The 20,011-nt window shown below is 37.2% G+C and overlaps 1 protein-coding gene and 1 non-coding gene across 2 annotated transcripts in view; both read left to right on the forward strand.

Moving 5' to 3' along the window:
• Smp_139860 (putative o-linked n-acetylglucosamine transferase, ogt) overlaps positions 1 to 19,251 on the forward strand; it is a gene marked incomplete at both ends in the record, with an annotated part of 66,500 nt that extends 47,249 nt beyond the window's left edge. The window contains 5 exons of the mRNA XM_018795255.1: positions 1,441 to 1,675; positions 4,825 to 4,994; positions 9,234 to 9,547; positions 13,116 to 13,507; positions 19,100 to 19,251. Coding sequence (XP_018649586.1) covers positions 1,441 to 1,675; positions 4,825 to 4,994; positions 9,234 to 9,547; positions 13,116 to 13,507; positions 19,100 to 19,251 — 1,263 coding nt within the window. The remainder of the gene's footprint in view (positions 1 to 1,440; positions 1,676 to 4,824; positions 4,995 to 9,233; positions 9,548 to 13,115; positions 13,508 to 19,099) is intronic.
• On the forward strand, positions 7,115 to 7,187 carry Smp_tRNA_01987_Pseudo_TTG.1.1. Its single transcript has one exon. It is a non-coding gene (tRNA).
• Positions 19,252 to 20,011: the final 760 nt, after the last annotated feature.

The following is a 20,011-nucleotide window of genomic DNA, read 5'->3' on the forward strand; positions in this document are numbered from 1 at the left end:
GAACTAGAAACAGATATGAAAAGGATGAATGTTAACTGGAAAGAAGTGGAAAGGATTGCCTAGGACAGAGTTGGATGGAGAATGCTAGTGTGCGGCCTTTGCTCCTCGACGATGGGTAACAGAATTAAGTAAGTAAGTAAGTAAGTTGGCTAAATTGAGTTGGTCTATATGTCTTCTCCAGTGAGCGTCATTTTGTTTTGCTTCCTTCGCTGCGTCTCTCTGATTGTCTGTTCCGATCAATGATTAAACAAAATATACGAATTCAAAACTTCATTCTCGTATTTGACTTATTTAATTCCGTCATTCAGTAACGCAATTTAAGTCGATGAAAATATACGAGGATAACTTGGATGTATATTTTGGCAGCAATCATTCGGTAACGATAATCACCCTATCAAACTGGAGTCAGATCTCCGGTCACTAAAATAAGTATAATGGGTAAGTTGTGAGTCAGAATTATTTCGGTCAAAACAACGTTTATGGACAACCTTTGAGCGACACTAAAGTGACCTTTAGAATGTCCTTCTACTAACCAGGACTAAACGAAGATTATATACCAGTGTGAAGGATTAGAATTATGATTTACACTTGATGGTTAGGGCTAGGAATTACATTAAGAGTTTTTATTACAAACTGATGTCAGGTATGATGTTAAAACGTTACTTAGCCAAATGGATGAATGAATTTCGCGCCAAAATCCTAGACCTATTTTCTTATATCTGATTGATTCGCACACAAACTATAGTTTCATCCTAAATTTCATGTTAAATAATGACCAATTTTATAAAAAAAAAACTCACGACAGACGTCGGACATTTGTTTAATGATAGTTACAGACTCTTAATATTCTTAATAACCCTTTAAAGTTCATCCAAGAGGATTGAATTAATGATTACCATTACTGTATAATTAACAATTATGATTTTTTTAATAGATGAGATCATTAGTCAATTGAAGCTAGACCATCATAGAAAATCTGGAAGTAATGGACGGTCATTTCGTTCTATTGTGAGACTCCTCAGCTACTACGCATTCTCAATCCTGCCTCAAGAGATCCGAACTCAGGACCTATCAAACTCGAGCTCGAACACTCAACCTCTGGACCACTGAGCTGGCCGGCATCCAATGGAATTCCACAATAGAACGAAATGGCCATCCAGTGCTTTCAGGTCCATCATCTTTGGCACAGTAGTATAAAGGTTAAGCGCTTTCGTGCGAAACTAATGGGTCCTGGGTTGGAATCTCGTGAGGCGGGATCATGGATGCGCACTGCTGAGGAGTCCTACAATTAAACAAAATGGCCGTCCAGTGCTTCCAGGTTTTCCATGATGATCTAGCTTCAATTGATTCATGATCTCAACTATTCAAATCATGATGTTATCGTATTTTTCTTTTTCTAATATTTTCATATTCACCATTCTTTTTGTATTCGATCTTTAGGATTATCATTATGCTATTCAATATGGTACTTTATATGGATCTATTCAACTTTATAGTTTCATTAATAGATCTATTATCTATATGGAAAAGTATCAAGATTATCATAAAGCTATAAATGATCTATATCAAGCTAAAATGATTATGGATAAATTCATGAATTCAACCCATGATAATGAAAATAATGAGACAACTAAAGTGATCTCAGAATTATTGATTAAATTAATGTATACCATTGGTATTTGTCATCAAAGGTAAGAAACTATTGAGATGGTTAAAGTACTGTTGTACTCTTGTTAACATTCATGAAGGAGCAGAGGTTACTCATCAACATTTTACATTCAACTTTATCTTGGACTAATGTTTTCCAGTTGCTATTCATCTTTTTCATGTCCACTTTCAATTCTCGATGTTCCCCCTCAGGATTACAAGTAAGCACTTAGATCAAAAGTCCTGGGTTCAAATACCACGAGCGGGATTGTGGCTGCGCACTATTGAGGAGTGCTTCCATGTTTTCCAATGTGATCCAGCTTTATTCGACTCATGAATTCAACACATTCAAAACATATTTTAGGATAAGACATTTATGAAGGTTGTTGTATGTTCAAAGTTTACATCATCGATTGAAATTAGTTAGTGAACTACTGAAAATGTGAGAGTATTGGACAGCTGTTTTGTTTTAATTCACTTAGTATTGTTTGTTTGAATCTTCTTACTGATGTTGAGGACTGCAACTGGTGTGTCTCTTATTTAAACTTCACCTCATCGCACAAGCAGGTGGTTATTAGGACTTAGTAGCTAAGTGGATAACGCGATGGCGTTTGAAGCGAAAGATACTGGGTTCAAGTCACAGAGTAAACATCAACTCTGAGACGCAGGTACATCCAGCTGACGAGTCCTAAATAGGATGGAACGCGCGTTCTGGATTCCATTTCTAGCCACTATCCATCTTTGCTTATAATGTTTCATCTTAGTATGAAACTTTATATTGACGTACACCCATGACTTCATTGGAGATTGAAACCAATACCTAAGAGTTCTTCATTTTGTTTTTTTTTCCATGATAATGCAAACTTCATCTTTTGAATCCAAAATTTAGCACAGAACTCAGTCGTTAGATCGGGATTATTTTAGAACTGCTATAACTCATCAGAATTACTTACTATATGCTCAGGAGATTGACTTCCATTTCCTTCCTGATAGTAAAATGTTGACTTATAACTTTCCCTTTACATATAGTTAACTCTTTATATCTGTATATAGAAAATATTGTCTTTGATTGAATAGTAACGAAGTAGAGATTCATTAGAATATTACTTACCCCTCGTCGAGGAACATAGACCGCACACCAGTATTCTCCATCCAACCCCATCCTGGGCAATTCTTTCCAGTTAACATTAATCCTTCTCATATCTGCTTCTATTTCCTGACGTAATGTGTTCTTTGGCCTTCCTATTTTCCGCTTCCCTTCTGGATTCAAAGTTAGGGATTGTCTCATGATGCAGTTTGGTGATTCCCTCAATGTATGTCCCATCCACTTCCAACGTATTTTCCTAATTTCCTCTTCAGATGGAAGCTGGTTTGTCCTCTCACATAAAACGCTGTTACTGATAGTATTCGGCCAGTGAATGTTGAGTATTTTGCGCAAACAACTGTTTATAAATACTTGTACCTTCTTGACGATGGATGTAATAGTTCTCCACGTTTCAGCTTCGTACAGTAGGACTGTCTTGACGTTTGTATTGAAGATTCTCACTTTGAAGTTAGTTAAGAGTTGTTTTGAGTTCCATATGTTTATTTGTAGAAATTCTCCCCTGGCTTCTTTCGAATATATCATGATCAGATTAAGTAAATATTTTCATACCTGTGTTAGATGAAATATGTTTTTTTCCTTTGCCAATGAGTTTCATTCACTTCATTTCTAATAATGAAGAATTATGTGGTCAACCAACACAAACGACTCAAATATTAAAATGATTCTTCTATCTTGAATAGTAATGATATAGTTGCAAGTTGATGCTCGGCTAATGATTACATGACTTATTAGTCAATGGGAATATAACCTATACAATCTTGGCACTGTGCCAAATCAATGATATTCATTAACAGATCATAGAAATTAATGTGTAATTTAATCTTCACCATTAAAATTCTCACAGAATGTAAGCATTTACTATGAGAAATATCTTACATTTAACCAGAAACTGATAGATCCTGGGTTGGAATCTCGACAGTCGGGATTGTGAATGCGCACTGTTGAGGAATCCCACAATAGGACGAAGTGGCCATTCAGTACTTCCAGATTTTCCATGTCGATCTAGCTTCAATTTATTCATGATCTCAACTAATAAAATTGTGTAATCTTACTTTTAAACTCTTCATCACAACGATTCGTCCAATACAACTGAAATTTAAAGAATACCTATAAAGTTTTGGTATATGTAATAAGTCACTAATACTAACTATGATTTGTTTTCTTTGAACATTCTAACAACTATTAAAATGAACTCTCTGGAAATATCAATATGAAGTTGTGGAGATTGTTAAGTATTTTGATCGAGATCATGAATCAATTGTTGTTAGATCATTAGTTAATTCCTCAGCAGTGTGCTGAGGAATTCCATACTAGGACGAAACGGTTGTCCAGTTCGTCCAGGTTTTCAATGGTGATCTAACATTAATTGATCTATGATCTCTGGAGATAAATGTCTTACTTCCATAACCTTTTGTTGTTTACTTTTTGAATCTTATCATCATTCTTTCATTGTACATTGATAGTTAATAACCAATTTAATGTCTTTAAAACCAATAATTGTATCACTATATTACTTAAAGTGTCAATTTTTTTTAAGTTTATGACCAAGTTATGATGTTATTATTCCTCAAACATGATCAACAAAGGTTCTAAAAACGCTAAAACGCTTCCAATAAAAGTTTTTCTAGAAACATCTAGAAAGTGAAAAGTCTTGGCACTGTGCCAAATCAATGATACTCATTAATAGATCATAGAAATTACTTGTAATTTAATCTTGACTATTAAAATCCTCAGGAAATGTAAGCATGTTCTATGAGAAATATCTTAAATTTGACCAGAAACTGATAGGTCCTGAGTTCTAATCTCATGAGGCCGGATCGTAGATGCGCACTGCTGAAGAAGAGTCCCACAATAGGACGAAACGGTCATTCAGTACTTTCAGATTTTCCATGACATTCTAGCTTCAGTTGATTCATGATCTCAACTATATAAAATGAACCAATAGTATCAATTGAGTTTGTTCTTATCATGTTCCTTTTTTTGTTTACTTATTACTATTAGACTTGAAATGTATACTAAAGCAGGACAGATACTACATCATTTAACCATTCAACAACCAAACTTTCTAAAAGGACATATTGCCTATGCTAATTGTTTAATGGATTATGAAGGTTATAATATCAAAATGGGTATAAATCATTCAATGAAGCTTTGGAATCAAGCATTAAGTGTATATGAATTTGCTTTAAAAATGGATGAATTAAACTTGGAAGCTAGTATTGGTTTATCAATGTGTTTACAGGTAAATAGAAAGTATATTATTATTATTATGTATATATATAAAGTCAATGTAATTACTTACTAACGCCTGTTACCCCTCGTGGAGGAGCATATGCCGAACACCAATATTCTCCATCCAACCCTGTCCGTCGTATGAGTTCCGGATAATTTTGACAAACTTCTGAGGAACTTTGTATTGTTGAAGAAGTTTCCATAACGTTCTCCGGTCCAAACTGTAAAACGCCTTCTCATAGTCAATGAAGTTGATGTATGGTAACGAACTTTACTCAACTGATTGTTCCACGACGATGTATAGTGTCGCGATTGGATCTGTGCACAACCGATCCTTACGGAATCCAGCCTATTGATTTCGAAGTTGGTCGTCTACTGTGTCTTTTATCCGGTTCAGCAACACTTTATTGAAAACTTTTCCTGGTACTGACAACAAATCGATGCCTCTGTAATTCTCACATTTGCTCAGATCTCCTTTCTTTGGTATCTTGATGAAGTATTCTTCTTTTCAGTCCGTTGGCACTTGTTCCTCCATCCGAATCTTCTTGAATAGAAGGTAAAACGTGTTTGCGGTTACTTCAATGTCTGACAATCGACATTGTAATGCTCAATCTACTCTGAAATATGTTATATCTTCCTAATTCTATATGGAATCGTTTCAACCTTTTACTAGTTCTTATTAAGCGGATACTTAGTAAACATTGAATAGTTTCTCCCTTCTTCAGGTTGACCTGGCCTTCTAATGTCAGGGTTTTGACTTGTCATTGGTGTTACATACTAATGGAGTTAAAAACAGTATGGTCAAGCACACTGGTGTACGGCCGAGAGTGTAGAGATTCAACGCTCCCTCTCGAAATGCTCTCATATGGCCACGTACATACAACCACTACAGGGGAAGTCCTACTCACTACTTTCTCGCGACATTACTGTTGTTTACGAAATTGAGAAGACGAACAGCGAATGTCCGGCGCTTTAACCGGGTTGGTGGACACAGAAGGTCCACCTAGAGGAATTGGAAATCCCTGATTCCACATCAATGGTGCACATGAACTCCAGGATCTGAAGGAAACAAATGGTTTATAAACCTATTGTTGATCACCGTCTACTATGGTACTATATCTCTTTACGTTACTCCATTGCCTTGTGGATTAGAACTTTATGTCAAAGTCTGGGAGAGTGACTCATCGGTTTAAGCATCCAGACAGTATCCCAGTCCTCGAATGATTTATATGGCGCATATCTATTTGATGCTTCCTGGTACCAATGATTAAATAATAATACACATATACATACTACTTATATCTGTCGACATAAGTAGTATACACCACAGTTCTTAAATTTCTCTAAAACTCTTAATTCCTTTGACAAAGCAATTTATAAACAATTGAATTAACTATTTATCCCTTTCACAGTATTAAAAATAATCATAATCACAACAGCAACTATAACAATGATAAACACAATAGTGCACGCAAATCAAAGTCTCATCTATAGGAAATACTTAATCTATTTCTATCATAAATAAATAACCCCTTATACTAATGATGGGAGATATACATTGGACAGAATACAGTAGCCAAGACAACAAAATGAATAATAATAATAATAATAAGGAAGTATCAGTTTGAGTATGATGAGTTCATAGATTGTCTAGAAAAAACAATAATGAACTAAGGGGGGGGGGGCGGAATATACTATTTAACTATAAACTGAAATGAAACTTTCGACGACGACGACAACAACAACAAGGAGGAAAAGAGAAGTTTATTTAAACAAAACAAATAAATAAATATTCACTTGTTGTTACTGTTGTTTACTTGTATCTTCCTATTGTTATTTTGGATTGTAATTGATCAGTCTGTTGTTGGCATATGTACATCCTATGCGGAATGCCTCGATATTGCCTGAAGTCATAAGCTTTATAAGCATTTATGGATAATGGCTAGCAGTGGAATCCAGTTTGACACGCGTTTCGTTCTGTTTGGGTCTCATCAGCTAGATATACCTGCATATCAAAGTTGACGTTCACTCTAAAACTCAATTGCAGTCCAAAATAACAATGGGAAGATACAAATAAACAACAACAAGTGAAGATATCTTCATCCCATTGCACAAGCAAGTGGCTATCAGTACTCAGTGGCCGAGTGGATAATGCGATGGCGTTTGAAGTGAAAGGTACTGAGTTCGAGTCTCGGAGTGAACATCAACAAATCTGAGATGCAGATACATCCAGCTAGTGACGAGTCCCAAATAGGACGAAGTGACGCGCGTCAAACTAGATCCCACTGTTACCCACTATCCATCTTTGCTCATAATGCTTGTGAATTAAGGCTATATTAAGGCAATACGCACAGTATGCACATATGCCAATTGGAGACTGACCAGTTGCAGTCCTAAAACATCAATGGGAAGATTCAAACAAACAATACTAAGTGAATTTAAATAAATATTCATTCGTTGTTGTTGTTGTTGTTTACTTATATCTTCCTATTGTTATTTTGGACTGTAATTGATCAGTCTCGTGTTAGCATATGTGCATCCTATGCGGAATGCCTCGATATTGCCTGAAATCATAAGCAGGTTGTTATCCGGACTCAGTAACTAAATGGATAACGTGATGGCATTTGAAGCAAACGATACTGGGTTCGAGTCCTGGCTAGAGTGAACATGAACTCTGTGATATAGGTATATTCCGCTGACGAGTCCCAAATAGGACGAAACGTACGTCAAACTGGGTGAAACTTAAGTTGCAGTTGTTTATTTACAAATCATCCATGTAATGTAAATAATAAATAAATCAATAAAATCAACAATAATATTACTATTATTATTATTTACAGTAGTATATCACTATGGGTCATTTTTTATTTTTTTATTTTTGAGGGATACGCCTGTATAGATACCTGAAAATTGTTTACTAATTCAATTCGTTTATTCATTAGATATAAATATATAGACAAATGAGTTCATATCACCATGTGTGTATATATATACGTAGATACATACACACACACGCACACACACACGCAAAATGTACTATCCTAACAGAAAGTATTGATATTTACTTGTTTTGAGAAGGGATTTAGTGAAGATTTCAATATTTTTCATAGTTGAAATCATGAGTCAGTGGAAGCTAGATCACTATAGAAAACCTGGAAGCACTGCTTGACAGCTGTTTCGTTCTATTGTGGAACTCCTCAGCAGTGCGCATCGATCGGATGCCGGTCTAGTGGTTAAGCGCTCTGGTGCGAGACTGGTAGCTCCTGGGTTCGAATCTCGTGAGGCGGGATCGTGGATGTGCACTGTTGAAGAGTTCCACAATAGGACGAAACGGCCATCCAGTACTTCCAGGTTTTCCATGGTGATCTAGCTTCAATTAACTAATGAATTCAACTATTAAAAGTTTGAAATTAGTTTAGTCAAATGTGTTTTAAAACAAAAGAAAGAAGATTTGGTAGACAATAGCTTTGAATGATTCCTTGATATGGTGTCTAATTAGGCTTCCAAAACCAGATTATGTTTATAAGGAATATTCAAATGATTAAAGCTGAATTGACACTATCATGTTTCTCTGTCGATCTCTAACTAAGCGATCTCTGTTATGCTATATGTGGACTTAATTCGCTTTTAAGATACTGTACAATTATTTGGTATATTTGTTTAGATTTTTCTTTCTGAATGGTAGTTATTTAATCAGTTTTATGCGCTGGTACGGCCGAGAATGGGGAGAGTCCGCTTTCCCTCTCCAAATGCTCTCTCATGGTGACGTGCATACAATCACTGTCAGGGGAGTCCTACTCACTGACTTCTCACTGCATTACTGTTGTTTATTAAATTGAGAGGACAAAAAGTGAATGTTCGATGCTTCTACCGGTTCGGTGGATATGGAGGATCCACTTAGAGCAGTTGGAAAACCATCATTCTAAACGAACGGTGCATATGGGTTTCAGGATTCTGAGAGAACAAATGGCTTATAAACCAATTATTGGCCATCAGCTACAATGGGACTATATCTCCTTACGTTGCTCTATCGCCTTGCGGATCAGACCTTTAAGTCAAAGTCTCGGGGAGTGGCCTCCTAAGAAAACCAAGCTCTTCAGTTGGGGAACTTGGGTAGTATCACATTCCATACACAAATCAAGTGACTTGTTTGGCACATATGTATCTGGTGCCCCTTTATACCAATAGTTATGTGTTTGAATGAATAACAACTAAATTATATTGTGTTCTATTTCAATTTGACCTTCAGGTTTTAGGACGTTTAAATGATGCATTAAAACAAATTACACATACTCTAAATATATATTATGATTATCAAGAATCTAATTCTAATGAATTCATTGGTAAGAAGCAAACATCTTCATCTGAAGATCATAACAGATTGCTAGCTGATGCTTATGATTGTAGAGCTATTATATATTTACAACTTGGAAGACCACAATGTGCTATTGATGATCTTACAACTGCAATTCGTTTAAATCATTATTCTGCAAAATATCTTGTCAATCGTGGTGTTGCATATTTTCGTAATCATCAATTGATGCCTGCTATGATTGATTTCAAGTAAGATATACATTATAATGATTTGTTTGATATATAACTTCATATTGAATAGATGCTTTTAATAGTTGAGATCATGAATCAATTGATGCTAGACCATCATGGAAAACCTGGAAGTACTGGATGGCCGTTTCGTCCTATTGTGAGACTCCTCAGGAGTGTGAATCCACGATCCTGCCTCGCGAAATTCCAACCCAGGACCTATCAGTCTCGCGCGCGAGTGCTTAACCTCTAGACCACTGAGCCGACATCCAACGGTATTGATGTCTAACTTCAACCAATCCACGAAATTGAGCGACATATTCACCGATGTATTTAGTGAGTTGATATCTCACAATAGACCTGGTTGAACTCCACTGATCACTGCTTCTCACTAGAACTTCAAATAAAAGTCTGTTGACATGGACTTTAACTAAATCATTACAAGTTCTAATTAAAAACTATGAGCTCTGATGTTAATCAAGTTGAATTTGAAACAGTAGCTCATTCATGATAGCCAATAAACACCCCCATAAGTCAACTCAGAGTTGAATAATCTCCATTACAAACGTTTTACTTTATTACGAATATTCCTAGCAACTAATATTACTTATCATGATATTTCGTACCAAAAAAGGATACTGTTTAATAAATCATCAAAAAAATGGGAACTTCTTGTCAAAAAAAGAACTAATACTTGTTTTAACATCATAATGCCTTAAATTTAATTCCTAGATACAAACAGGAATTTTTCAAAGACTTACTTACTTACGCCTGTTACACATCATGGAGAAGCATAAGTCACCCAACAATATTCTTCATCCAATTATGTCCTCGGCAATCATTTTCACTTGTTATTCATCATTTTCATGGGTGCTTCCAATTGTCGAAGCAGTGTCTTCTTTGGCCTTCCCCGTTTCCGTTTCCGTTCAATATTCCAAGTTAGTACTTGCTTCATGATGCAGCTTGATGATTCCCGAAATATATGTCCTATCGACTTTCAACGTCTTTTCCTAATTTCTTCCTCATCTGTAAGCTGGTTTGTTCTCTTCCATAGTAGGCTGTTGATGATGGTATCCGACGAACAGACACTGAGTATCTCGTGTAGACAATTGTTTCGAAATACTTGTACATTTTTGATGATGGTTGTGGTAGTTCTCCAAGTTTCAGCTTAGTACAGTAGAACTCTCTTGACGTTCGTATTCAAGATTCTCACACTGATATTGGTTGACAGTTGTTTTGAGTCCTATATGTTCTTCAACTGTAAGAATGCAGCCCTCACTTTGTCAATCCTCGAATTTACGTCTGTATCAGATACTCTCTGTTCATTGATGATACTGACCAGGTACGTAAATATTTCCACCTCATCCAGAGCTTCTGGATCAAGTGTGGTTGAGTTGTTGTTCTCTGTGTTGCATTTGGGGATCTTGCTTATTCTTTTGTGTATGTTGAGGCCTACTGATGCAGAGGCTGCTGCTACACTGATTGTCTTCATCTGCATTTATTGATGTGTATGGGATAGAAGGGCCAGGTCATCTTTCAAGTCCAAATCTTCTAATTGATTCCGAAATATCTATTATAATTCGTGCTTCCTCTCAGATTTCGAGGTTTTCATGATCCAGTCGTCCACCATCAGAAAAATAAGAAATGTAGAGAATGGGCAGACTCGTCTGACTCCGATCCTCATTTGGAATGTATCTGTCAACTGTCCTCCATGAACCACTTTGAACTGTAGTCCGTCGTATAAATTCTGGATCATGTTGACGATCTTCTCAGGAACACCATAGTGTCGGAGAAAGTTTTGTAAGGTTCTCTTATCCACACTTTTCTTTTCGTCCCATCATATCATCATAACCGATGTTGTCCATTCCGACTTTGGCGTTTAGGCCTCCCATCAGGATTGTCAGATCCTTTTCTGAAAACTTCGATTTGATCGACTGCAGGCTGTCATTGAACTGATCTTTATCGCTGTCGTTACTATCATTGGTGAGTGCATAACTTCGGATAACATAAATTATGATATCCTCCTTGTTTGTTTTGAAGGATGCTTTGATAATCCTGTGTCCATGAAGTTCCCACCCAATATGTGCATTCTTTAGATAGCATCAGAGCAACTCCCTGAATGTGTAGAGCATTTTCCTCTTCTTGATCCGAGTACAGTAACATCTCTCCCAAATCTAATTTTTTGTGTTCAGCTTTTTTCCAATGAATTTCACTTAGTCTACAAACCGCCTAGTTGTATCTACTCGTTTCCACAGTTATTCGATCGATCTTTCCGGTCTACCACTTTGTCCAAGCATTCCATCTACCTATATATTAATTTTTGCTCTGATTGTTAGGAGGAGCATCGAACTCATGACTTCCAAAAAATCTTGTCTTTCATTCTCAAGTGTCATGTTTCTTTCTTCAACTCGGTGAGTAGAGTTTAAATTGTTTAATTTGTTTAATCTCCTTAGTATTTTTCAACATTGTTTTTTCTTCCTGTGGGATGGTATTGCCGACCCCACGTTGGACCATCCTACTTTACCCTAGATTATGACTGGCAGTAACTCTAGAAGATCTATAGGCAGTTTTTTTTCGAAGACTCGCCAAACTACATTCTGTACAACTAAGATTTTATTATCAAAAGGGAATCTATGGAGATTTTAGTAATTTTATAGTTGAAATAATGAGTCAATTGAAGCTAGACCACCATGGAAGACTTGGAAGCACTGGATGGTCGTATCAAATGCTCACTAGTGATTAGCTCCAAGATGTATTTCCTTGAGTTCTAGTGGGAAGCAGTGATTAGTGGAGTTAAACCAGAACTGTTGTGAGATAGTAACACACTGAAGAAAATGGTGGATGTGTCGCTCAATTTCGTGGATCGTTTGAAGTTAGACATTAACACCGTTGGATGCCGGCTCAGCGGTCTAGTTTATTTATTTATTTAAACACATAAATATTGGTACAAGGAAGCACCAGATACATATGCCCACACTCGGAGCCTTTGACCTAAACATTTGATCCACCATGCAGTGGAGCTTCGTGAGGAGATTCAGTCTCATGGTATCCGTTGACCAACGATTGATTCATACGCCATTTGTTACCTCAGGATACTGGAGCCTATGTGCACCATTGGTTTGGAATCAGGGTTTTCCAACTCCCCTAGGTGGAACTTCCGTGTCCACCAACCCGGTTAAAGCACCGAGCATTCGCTTTTCATCCTCTCAATTTCGTAAACAACATTAATGCTATGAGAAGTCAGTGAGTAGGACTTCCTTGGCAGAGACTATATACGTGTGGCCATGTGAGAGCATTTCAAGAGGGAGAGCGGACTCTCCCCACTCTCGGCCATACCACGGCATTTGGGGGCAGTGGTCTAGAGGTCAAGCGCTCGCGCGCGAGATTGATAGGTCCTAGGTTCGAATCCCGTGAGGCGGGATCGTGGATACGTACTGCTGAGGACGAAACGGCCTTCCAGTACTTCCAGGTTTTCCATGATGGTCTAGCTTCAATTGATTCATGATTTCAACTATATGATTATTATATATTATATCTTATTATACTACTGATTTACACTAAAAAACTTTACTATTAATTCTATTTAAAGAAATGCAATACAACTTGATTCAACAAATCATTTAGCTTATTATCATCAATCATTAATTTATTTACATCATGGACAAATTGAACAATCTGAAACTATAATTAATATACTACTTAATTATAATAACCAATCAATATGTTTAGATCCAAGTTCATGGTTATTACGATCCATTATTAGATTGATCAAATATCAATCAAAGAATAGTGATCATCATGATGATGATGATGAGGATCAACTATTAAAAGAAGCCTTGAATGATATTCATCAAGCTGAACAACTCATTCTACCTAAATTAAATGATCATTTAACATGTTGGCCACATTTACATTATACTAAAGGACAAATTTTATATCAATTAAAGAAGTATAAAGAAGCTGAAGAAGAATTTACAAAAGGTAAGAAAGTTTTATGAGTATGGATTATCGTTATGATTCCATCTGTAACTCTTCTAGAGTGACTGACGGTCTTAAGCCCAGGGTATAGGAGGAGGGTTGAGCATGGGGTTAGCGACCTCATCTCGTAGAAATACTAACTCACTAAAAAAACGCTAGACAGAAAAAATAAATAAATATTATATATAGTTAAAATCATGAGTCAATTGAAGCTAGACCACCATGGGAAACATGGAATCACTGGACGGCCGTTACGTCCTGTTGTGGGACTTCTCAGCAGTGCTCATTCACGATCGCGCCTCGCGGAATTCGAACCCAGGACCTACCAGTCTCGCGCCAGAGCACTGAACCACTAGGCCACTGAGCCGACATTCAACGTTGTTAATGTCTGACTTCAACCAATCCACGAAGTTGAGCAACCATTTCACCATTGTCTTCAGTGAGTTGATATCTCAAAACACACCTGGCTGAACTTCACTGGTTACTGCTTCTCACTAGAAATCCAGGAAATACCTCTTGGAGCCAGTCACTAGTTAACATATGATAAATATTATCTTGATAAGATTTGAAAATCTTTGCAAATAATGGTATATTCAAACATAGTTTTATCTTAAAGATGGATAGTAGCTAGCAGTGGAATCCAGGTTGACGCGTGTTTCGTCTTCTTTTGGGACTCGTCAACTGGATGTACCTATATCTCAGAGTTGATGTTTACTCTGGGACTCGAACCCAGAATCGTTCGATTCAAATGCCTTATCTTATTTGTTATATGGTCATGGATTATATTTAAGACTTTCAAATATCTAAGAATGTGAATTAGATGTAGGTTATTCATTCAGGGATGTTAGGCAAGGTTGCTTTCTATCACCCTTTCTCTTTCTCGTGGTGATCGACTGGATCAAGAAGACGTCAACATCTGGAGGGAAGCACGAGATACAGTGGACAGATAGGATGTAGCTGGACAATCTAGACTTCACAAATGATCTGGCTCTTCTATCACACACGCAACAACAAATGTAGGAGAAGACGAACAGTGTAACAACAGCCTCAGCAGCAGTAGGTCTCAATATAAACAAAGGGAAAAGCAAGACTCTCCGATACAATGTAGCATGCAACAATCGAATTACACTTGACGGAGAAGCTTTGGAGAGTGTGGAAACCTTTACATATTTGGGCAGCATGATTTATGAATACGGTGGATCTGATGCAGATGTGAGGGCGAGGATCGGAAAAGCAAGAGGAGCATATTTACAACTGAAGAACATCTGCAACTCAAAAAAATTGTCAACCAACACCAAGGTTAGAATTTTCAATACAAATGTCAAGACGATTCTACTGTATGAGGCGGAGACGTGGAGAACTACGAAAGCCATCAGCCGGAAGATACAGGTGTTTATTTACAGTTGTCTACGCAAAATACTTCGGATCCGTTGACCAGACACTATCAGCAACAAGTTACTGTGGGAGAGAACAAACCAGATTCCAGTGGAGGAAGAAATCAGGAAGAAGCGCTGTAAGTGGATAGGACATACATTGAGGAAAGCATACAACTATGGCACAACGCAATCCCTCACATGGAATCCTGAAGGCCAAAGGAAAAGAAGAAGACCAAAGAACACAATACGACGAGAAATGCAAACACACATTAGAAGAATGAACAACAATTGGATAGAACTAGAAAGGAAGGCCGAGGAGAGAGTGGGCTTGAGAATGCTGGTCGGCGGCCTATGCTCCATTGGGGGTAACAGGCGTAAGTGAGTAAGTGTTCAGTCAGGATCTAACAATGTAAATTCTAAATTTTAATCTTTCATCTAACTTTTTTTTGTATTGTAATCGGAATTGTACATCAAATTAGTTATTACATAAGCATGTTCAATAAACAGTCAACTTATTGAACGAAAGTTTATAGTCTCATCAATCTGATCAATATTTCTACCTAAAACACTATATCTAGGTTCAACCATAGCCATTTGTTAGCTTCATTATACATCAAGCCCCAAAATGTCCTGGTATGACAAGGGTTGGGGAAAGTCTGCTCTTCCTCTCGAAATACTCTCACATAACCATGTGCATACAACCACTACAAGGTAAGTCCTAATCATTGCCTTCTCGCAGCATTACTGTTGTTTACGAATGTTCAACGCTTTAACCAAGTCGGTGAATCCACCTAGAGGAGTTGGAAAACCCTCATTCCAAACAAATAGTGCACACGGGCTCCAGGATCCTGAAGGAACAAAAGGCGTATGAATCAATCATTGGTGACCGGTTACTATGGTACTATATCTCCTTACGTTCCTCCACTCCCTTGTGGATTAGACCTTTAGGGTCAAAGTCTCTGAGAGCAACCCCTACTTCAGTTTGGTCACCCGGACAATATCCTAACCCTTACACAAATCAATAATAACTGTTACTAGCCTCATTGTTATTGTATGTTGCATATAGATATATATGAGTTTTCTTTATTAACTTAACTATCATGATAATCTTTGTTATTCATCCTGATAATATCAATCAGGGTAACGAATATTAATAATAATAATAATAATAGTCAATGATTTCAATTGTCTCGAGTTCTTCAAACAACCCCTAAATTCTATCAAATGAGGAATACATTTGCGTACGTGCATACGTGCGTACGTACGTGTATGCGTGCGTGCGTGCGCATGTGTGTGTGTACATGCGTGCGTACATGTGTACTCATTTCTATGTTGCTATGATCATTCCCTCTCTCTCTCTCTCTCTTTCAAAAAAAAACAAAAAAAGGGGGGATACAATATTGGTTTATATAATTTTATACTTATATAGATAATATACAAATTAATGTGTATGTTAATATTAATATACGCCCTAATAGAAATGAATGAATTTGCTTATTATTATTATTATCGTTAGTTTCAAAATAAACAGACAAATGATACTTTCATGAAACCGCCCTAATGAGTTGAAAAAAAAGAAAAATTCGATAGATTTACTTATCCGGTAGTAAAATGTTCAGTAATTCAGTTTTCATTAAAAAAACTTAAAAGATGTTCGAATCTTGCGATATCGGATCGTAGATGCGCATTGCTGAAGAGTCCCACGAAATTGGACGAAAGAGCTGTACAGTGCTTTAAGGTTTTTCATTCATGGTCTAGCTTCAATTGATTCATGATTTCAACTTTGGGAAAAACCCAAAGATGTTCGAATCTTGCGAGATGGGATCGTAGATGTGCATCGCTAAAGAGTCCTACAAAATAGGACGAAACGGCTATCCGGTGCTTCCAGGTTTTTCCTTGATAGTCTAGCTTCAATTGATTCATGAGTTCAACTTTGGGAAAAACTCAAAGATGTTCTAATCTTGCGAGATAGGATCGTGGATGCATACTGCTGAGGAGTACCACGAAATAGGATGAAACAGCTGTTCAGTGCTTTCAGGTTTCTCCTTGATGATCTAGCTTCAATTGAGTCATGATGTTCATATATACATATGCGTCGCACAAATCACTTGATTTGTGTGTGAGGTGTGATACTACCCGGGTGCCCAAATCGAAGGGGGTGGTTTTCTTAAGTGGTCACACTTAGAGCCTTCGACGTAAAAGGTCTAATACACAAAACAGTGGAGCAATGTCAGGAGATGAAGTATCATAGTAGCCGGTGACCAACAGATGGTTCATACACCATTTGTTTCCTTCTGGTCCTGTAACTCAAAGATGTTCCAATCTCACAAGGCGAGATCGTGGATGCGCACTACTGATGAGTCCTACAAAATAGGACGAAACGGCTGTCCAAGTTTTCCATGGTGGTCTAGCTTCCATTGACTCATGATTTCAACTTTACTTTGAGACAAGTAAAACAAACAAAACAATAAAGATGAAATTATTGTATTCATGAATGTAGAACACTTTATGCAACTACTATCATAGACTATATTCTATCAGTAATCTAGGTTATTAGAGAGTCTAAGTTGGTAGTTTAGTGTTATAGAGTGTTTGACTTCAAAACTGTACATTATTGATTCAAATCCCATTTCACTTCTTATAAATATTGGTACAAAGGGGTACAGAACACAGACGTGCCACACAAGTCAATTGATTTGTGTATGGGATGTGACACTACCCAGGTTCCCAGACTGAAGCACGTGGTTTTCTTAAATGGCCACACCTAGAGCCTTTGACCTAAAGGTCTAGTCCACAAGGCAGTGGAGTAACGTAAGAAGATTCAGTCACATGTTAGCCGGTGACCAACACTAGGTTCATACACCAATTGTTTCCTTCGGATCCTATAACCCATGTACACCACTGGTTTGGAATGAGGGTTTTCCAACTGCTCTAACTGGATCCTCCATATCCACCAAACCGATTAAATCACCGAATATTCGCTTTTCGTCCTCTCAATTTCTTAAACAACAGTAATGCAGCGAGGAGTCATTGAGAAGGACTTCCTTTGCAATGGCTGTATACTCGTGGCTATATGAGAGTATTTCGAGAGAGAGAGAGAGAGAGGGCTGAGTCCTCCCACTCTTAACCGTACCGGCGCATTTAAGGGCACTTCACTTCTTAGGTCTAGACTATCGGATATTCACACTATTTCAAACACCTAAAACATTCAAGAAATAGAAAATCCAACACACATAAAAAGTGCTTCCAAATTATCACTGCAGCCTAGATTGTCAACTAACTGTATTACATCTCTATTAAGAGTAATATTAGACGGTACTATGGTTGTTTCATCTTTGTTGTCTTTAAAATGATATTTGATTGTAATGATAGTTAGAAATAATCATTATAAATATTCATTATAGACTGATCGTATTTCATGTACCATTGAAAACTAAGAAACACTGAACAGCTATTTTACCGTTCTACAAAACTTTTCTGCTTTGCTTATTAATGTATCCATCAGGAATCGAACTCAGGACATCGAATTACTAGGTTAAGCGTTCGCGCGCGATATCGAAGGTCCTGGGTTAGAATCCCGCTACTGGGATCGTGGGTGCACACTGCTGAGGAATCCCATACTGGGGCGAAACAGCCGTTAAGTGCTTCCAAATTCTCAATGCTAGCCTAACATCAATCGATTCATGATCTCAACGAAAAACTTAGCAATCTCGACAACCCTGTACCGATGAGATAATCTTATCTATAAATCATAAACCCTTGTAATCAAAATTGTTAACAAGCACAAAAAGATTAGAACTCACGTTTTAAACAATTAGACTTTACAATTGATTGATCACTGGGTGTTGATCAATATCATGTATGTCATGTCCTTCTTAGTGCACATCGAATCCTATCGACCAAATTACAATGTGGCCACCAGTCTAGGTGATCACCATTCGGTAATCAATCAATTTTAAATACATCTCAGTCCAACAGGATTCATTCGCAGCTGGGATAGCTCATTGATAACGTCTTTAACCGTGAAGCTGGATGACATAGGATCGAATCCGTCAGGAAGCATCAGTCCCCTCAAGATTACAGGTACACCTTGTTGAGGAGTGCCAAGTAACACGAAACCTAGGTTCAAGGTTTCCTGTTGACTACCTCCAATCGCCATCTGTGCTTTATTTAACTATGCTTAACAAATTTCTCTTTTTTTTATCATTATTCCTTCTAGCTCTCAGTTTGTTACCATCCAATAAGTATTTCTATGAAATACGTTGTAAATGTCGTGAAGAAATGTACCGTACCGGTTTGAGTAACTCATATGAAAATGTATTAACAGATTATCGTTTATCACTTTTGGCTAATGATGTAACTATCCAATAACTTCCAATCGATACAATTATATATATATATATATATACGATACATATCTGGGTTCTTTCTTCTTTCGAAAGTTGATATATACATCTGTGTATACACCAATGTGTATTGAGTTAGACTATCATGAAAAACTTGGAAGATGGTCGCGTTCCATCGTGGATTGATTGAAGTTTAACAGGAATATGGTTGGATGCTGGTTCATTGGTTTGGTGGTGGTTAAGCGTCCGCTCACGAAACCGAAGGTCTTGAGTTCGAATCCCGTGTACGGGATCGTGGATGAGAACTGAGGATTTCCGTACTAGAACGAAACCGTCGTCCAGGTTTTCAGGGGTACTTTAATATTGATCGATTCATGATTTCAATCCAAACTCAATGATCTCCACAACCATTTACTGACAATTACCATGTGCTTATTGCTATTAGAAAGGTAATCACTGCAGAAATTATGGGCTTCAATATCCATCACGAAACAATAACCGAATCACTATTTTTAATATTGTTGAGCCACAGGTTTAAAGAATCCCAAGGGGAAGGATATGAAGACTTTTTCATAGGTGGGGGGGTGTGAATCATAATTTTAAGCTACGGTCGTTTTATTGTTATTCAGAGTAGTCAACCTGATATCTATCAATGACTAATCATTTCGAAAGATCTTACAACCAGAAGGTCAGTAGAAACCCAAATACCTTGTTCATAACGTCTGCAACTGTAAAGCAGGATGTTATGCGGTCCAGTTCTCTTGAGAGCACAAATTTCCTCAAAA

Source organism: Schistosoma mansoni, chromosome 2 (assembly GCF_000237925.1).
Source record: "Schistosoma mansoni strain Puerto Rico chromosome 2, complete genome".
NCBI lineage: Eukaryota > Metazoa > Platyhelminthes > Trematoda > Strigeidida > Schistosomatidae > Schistosoma > Schistosoma mansoni.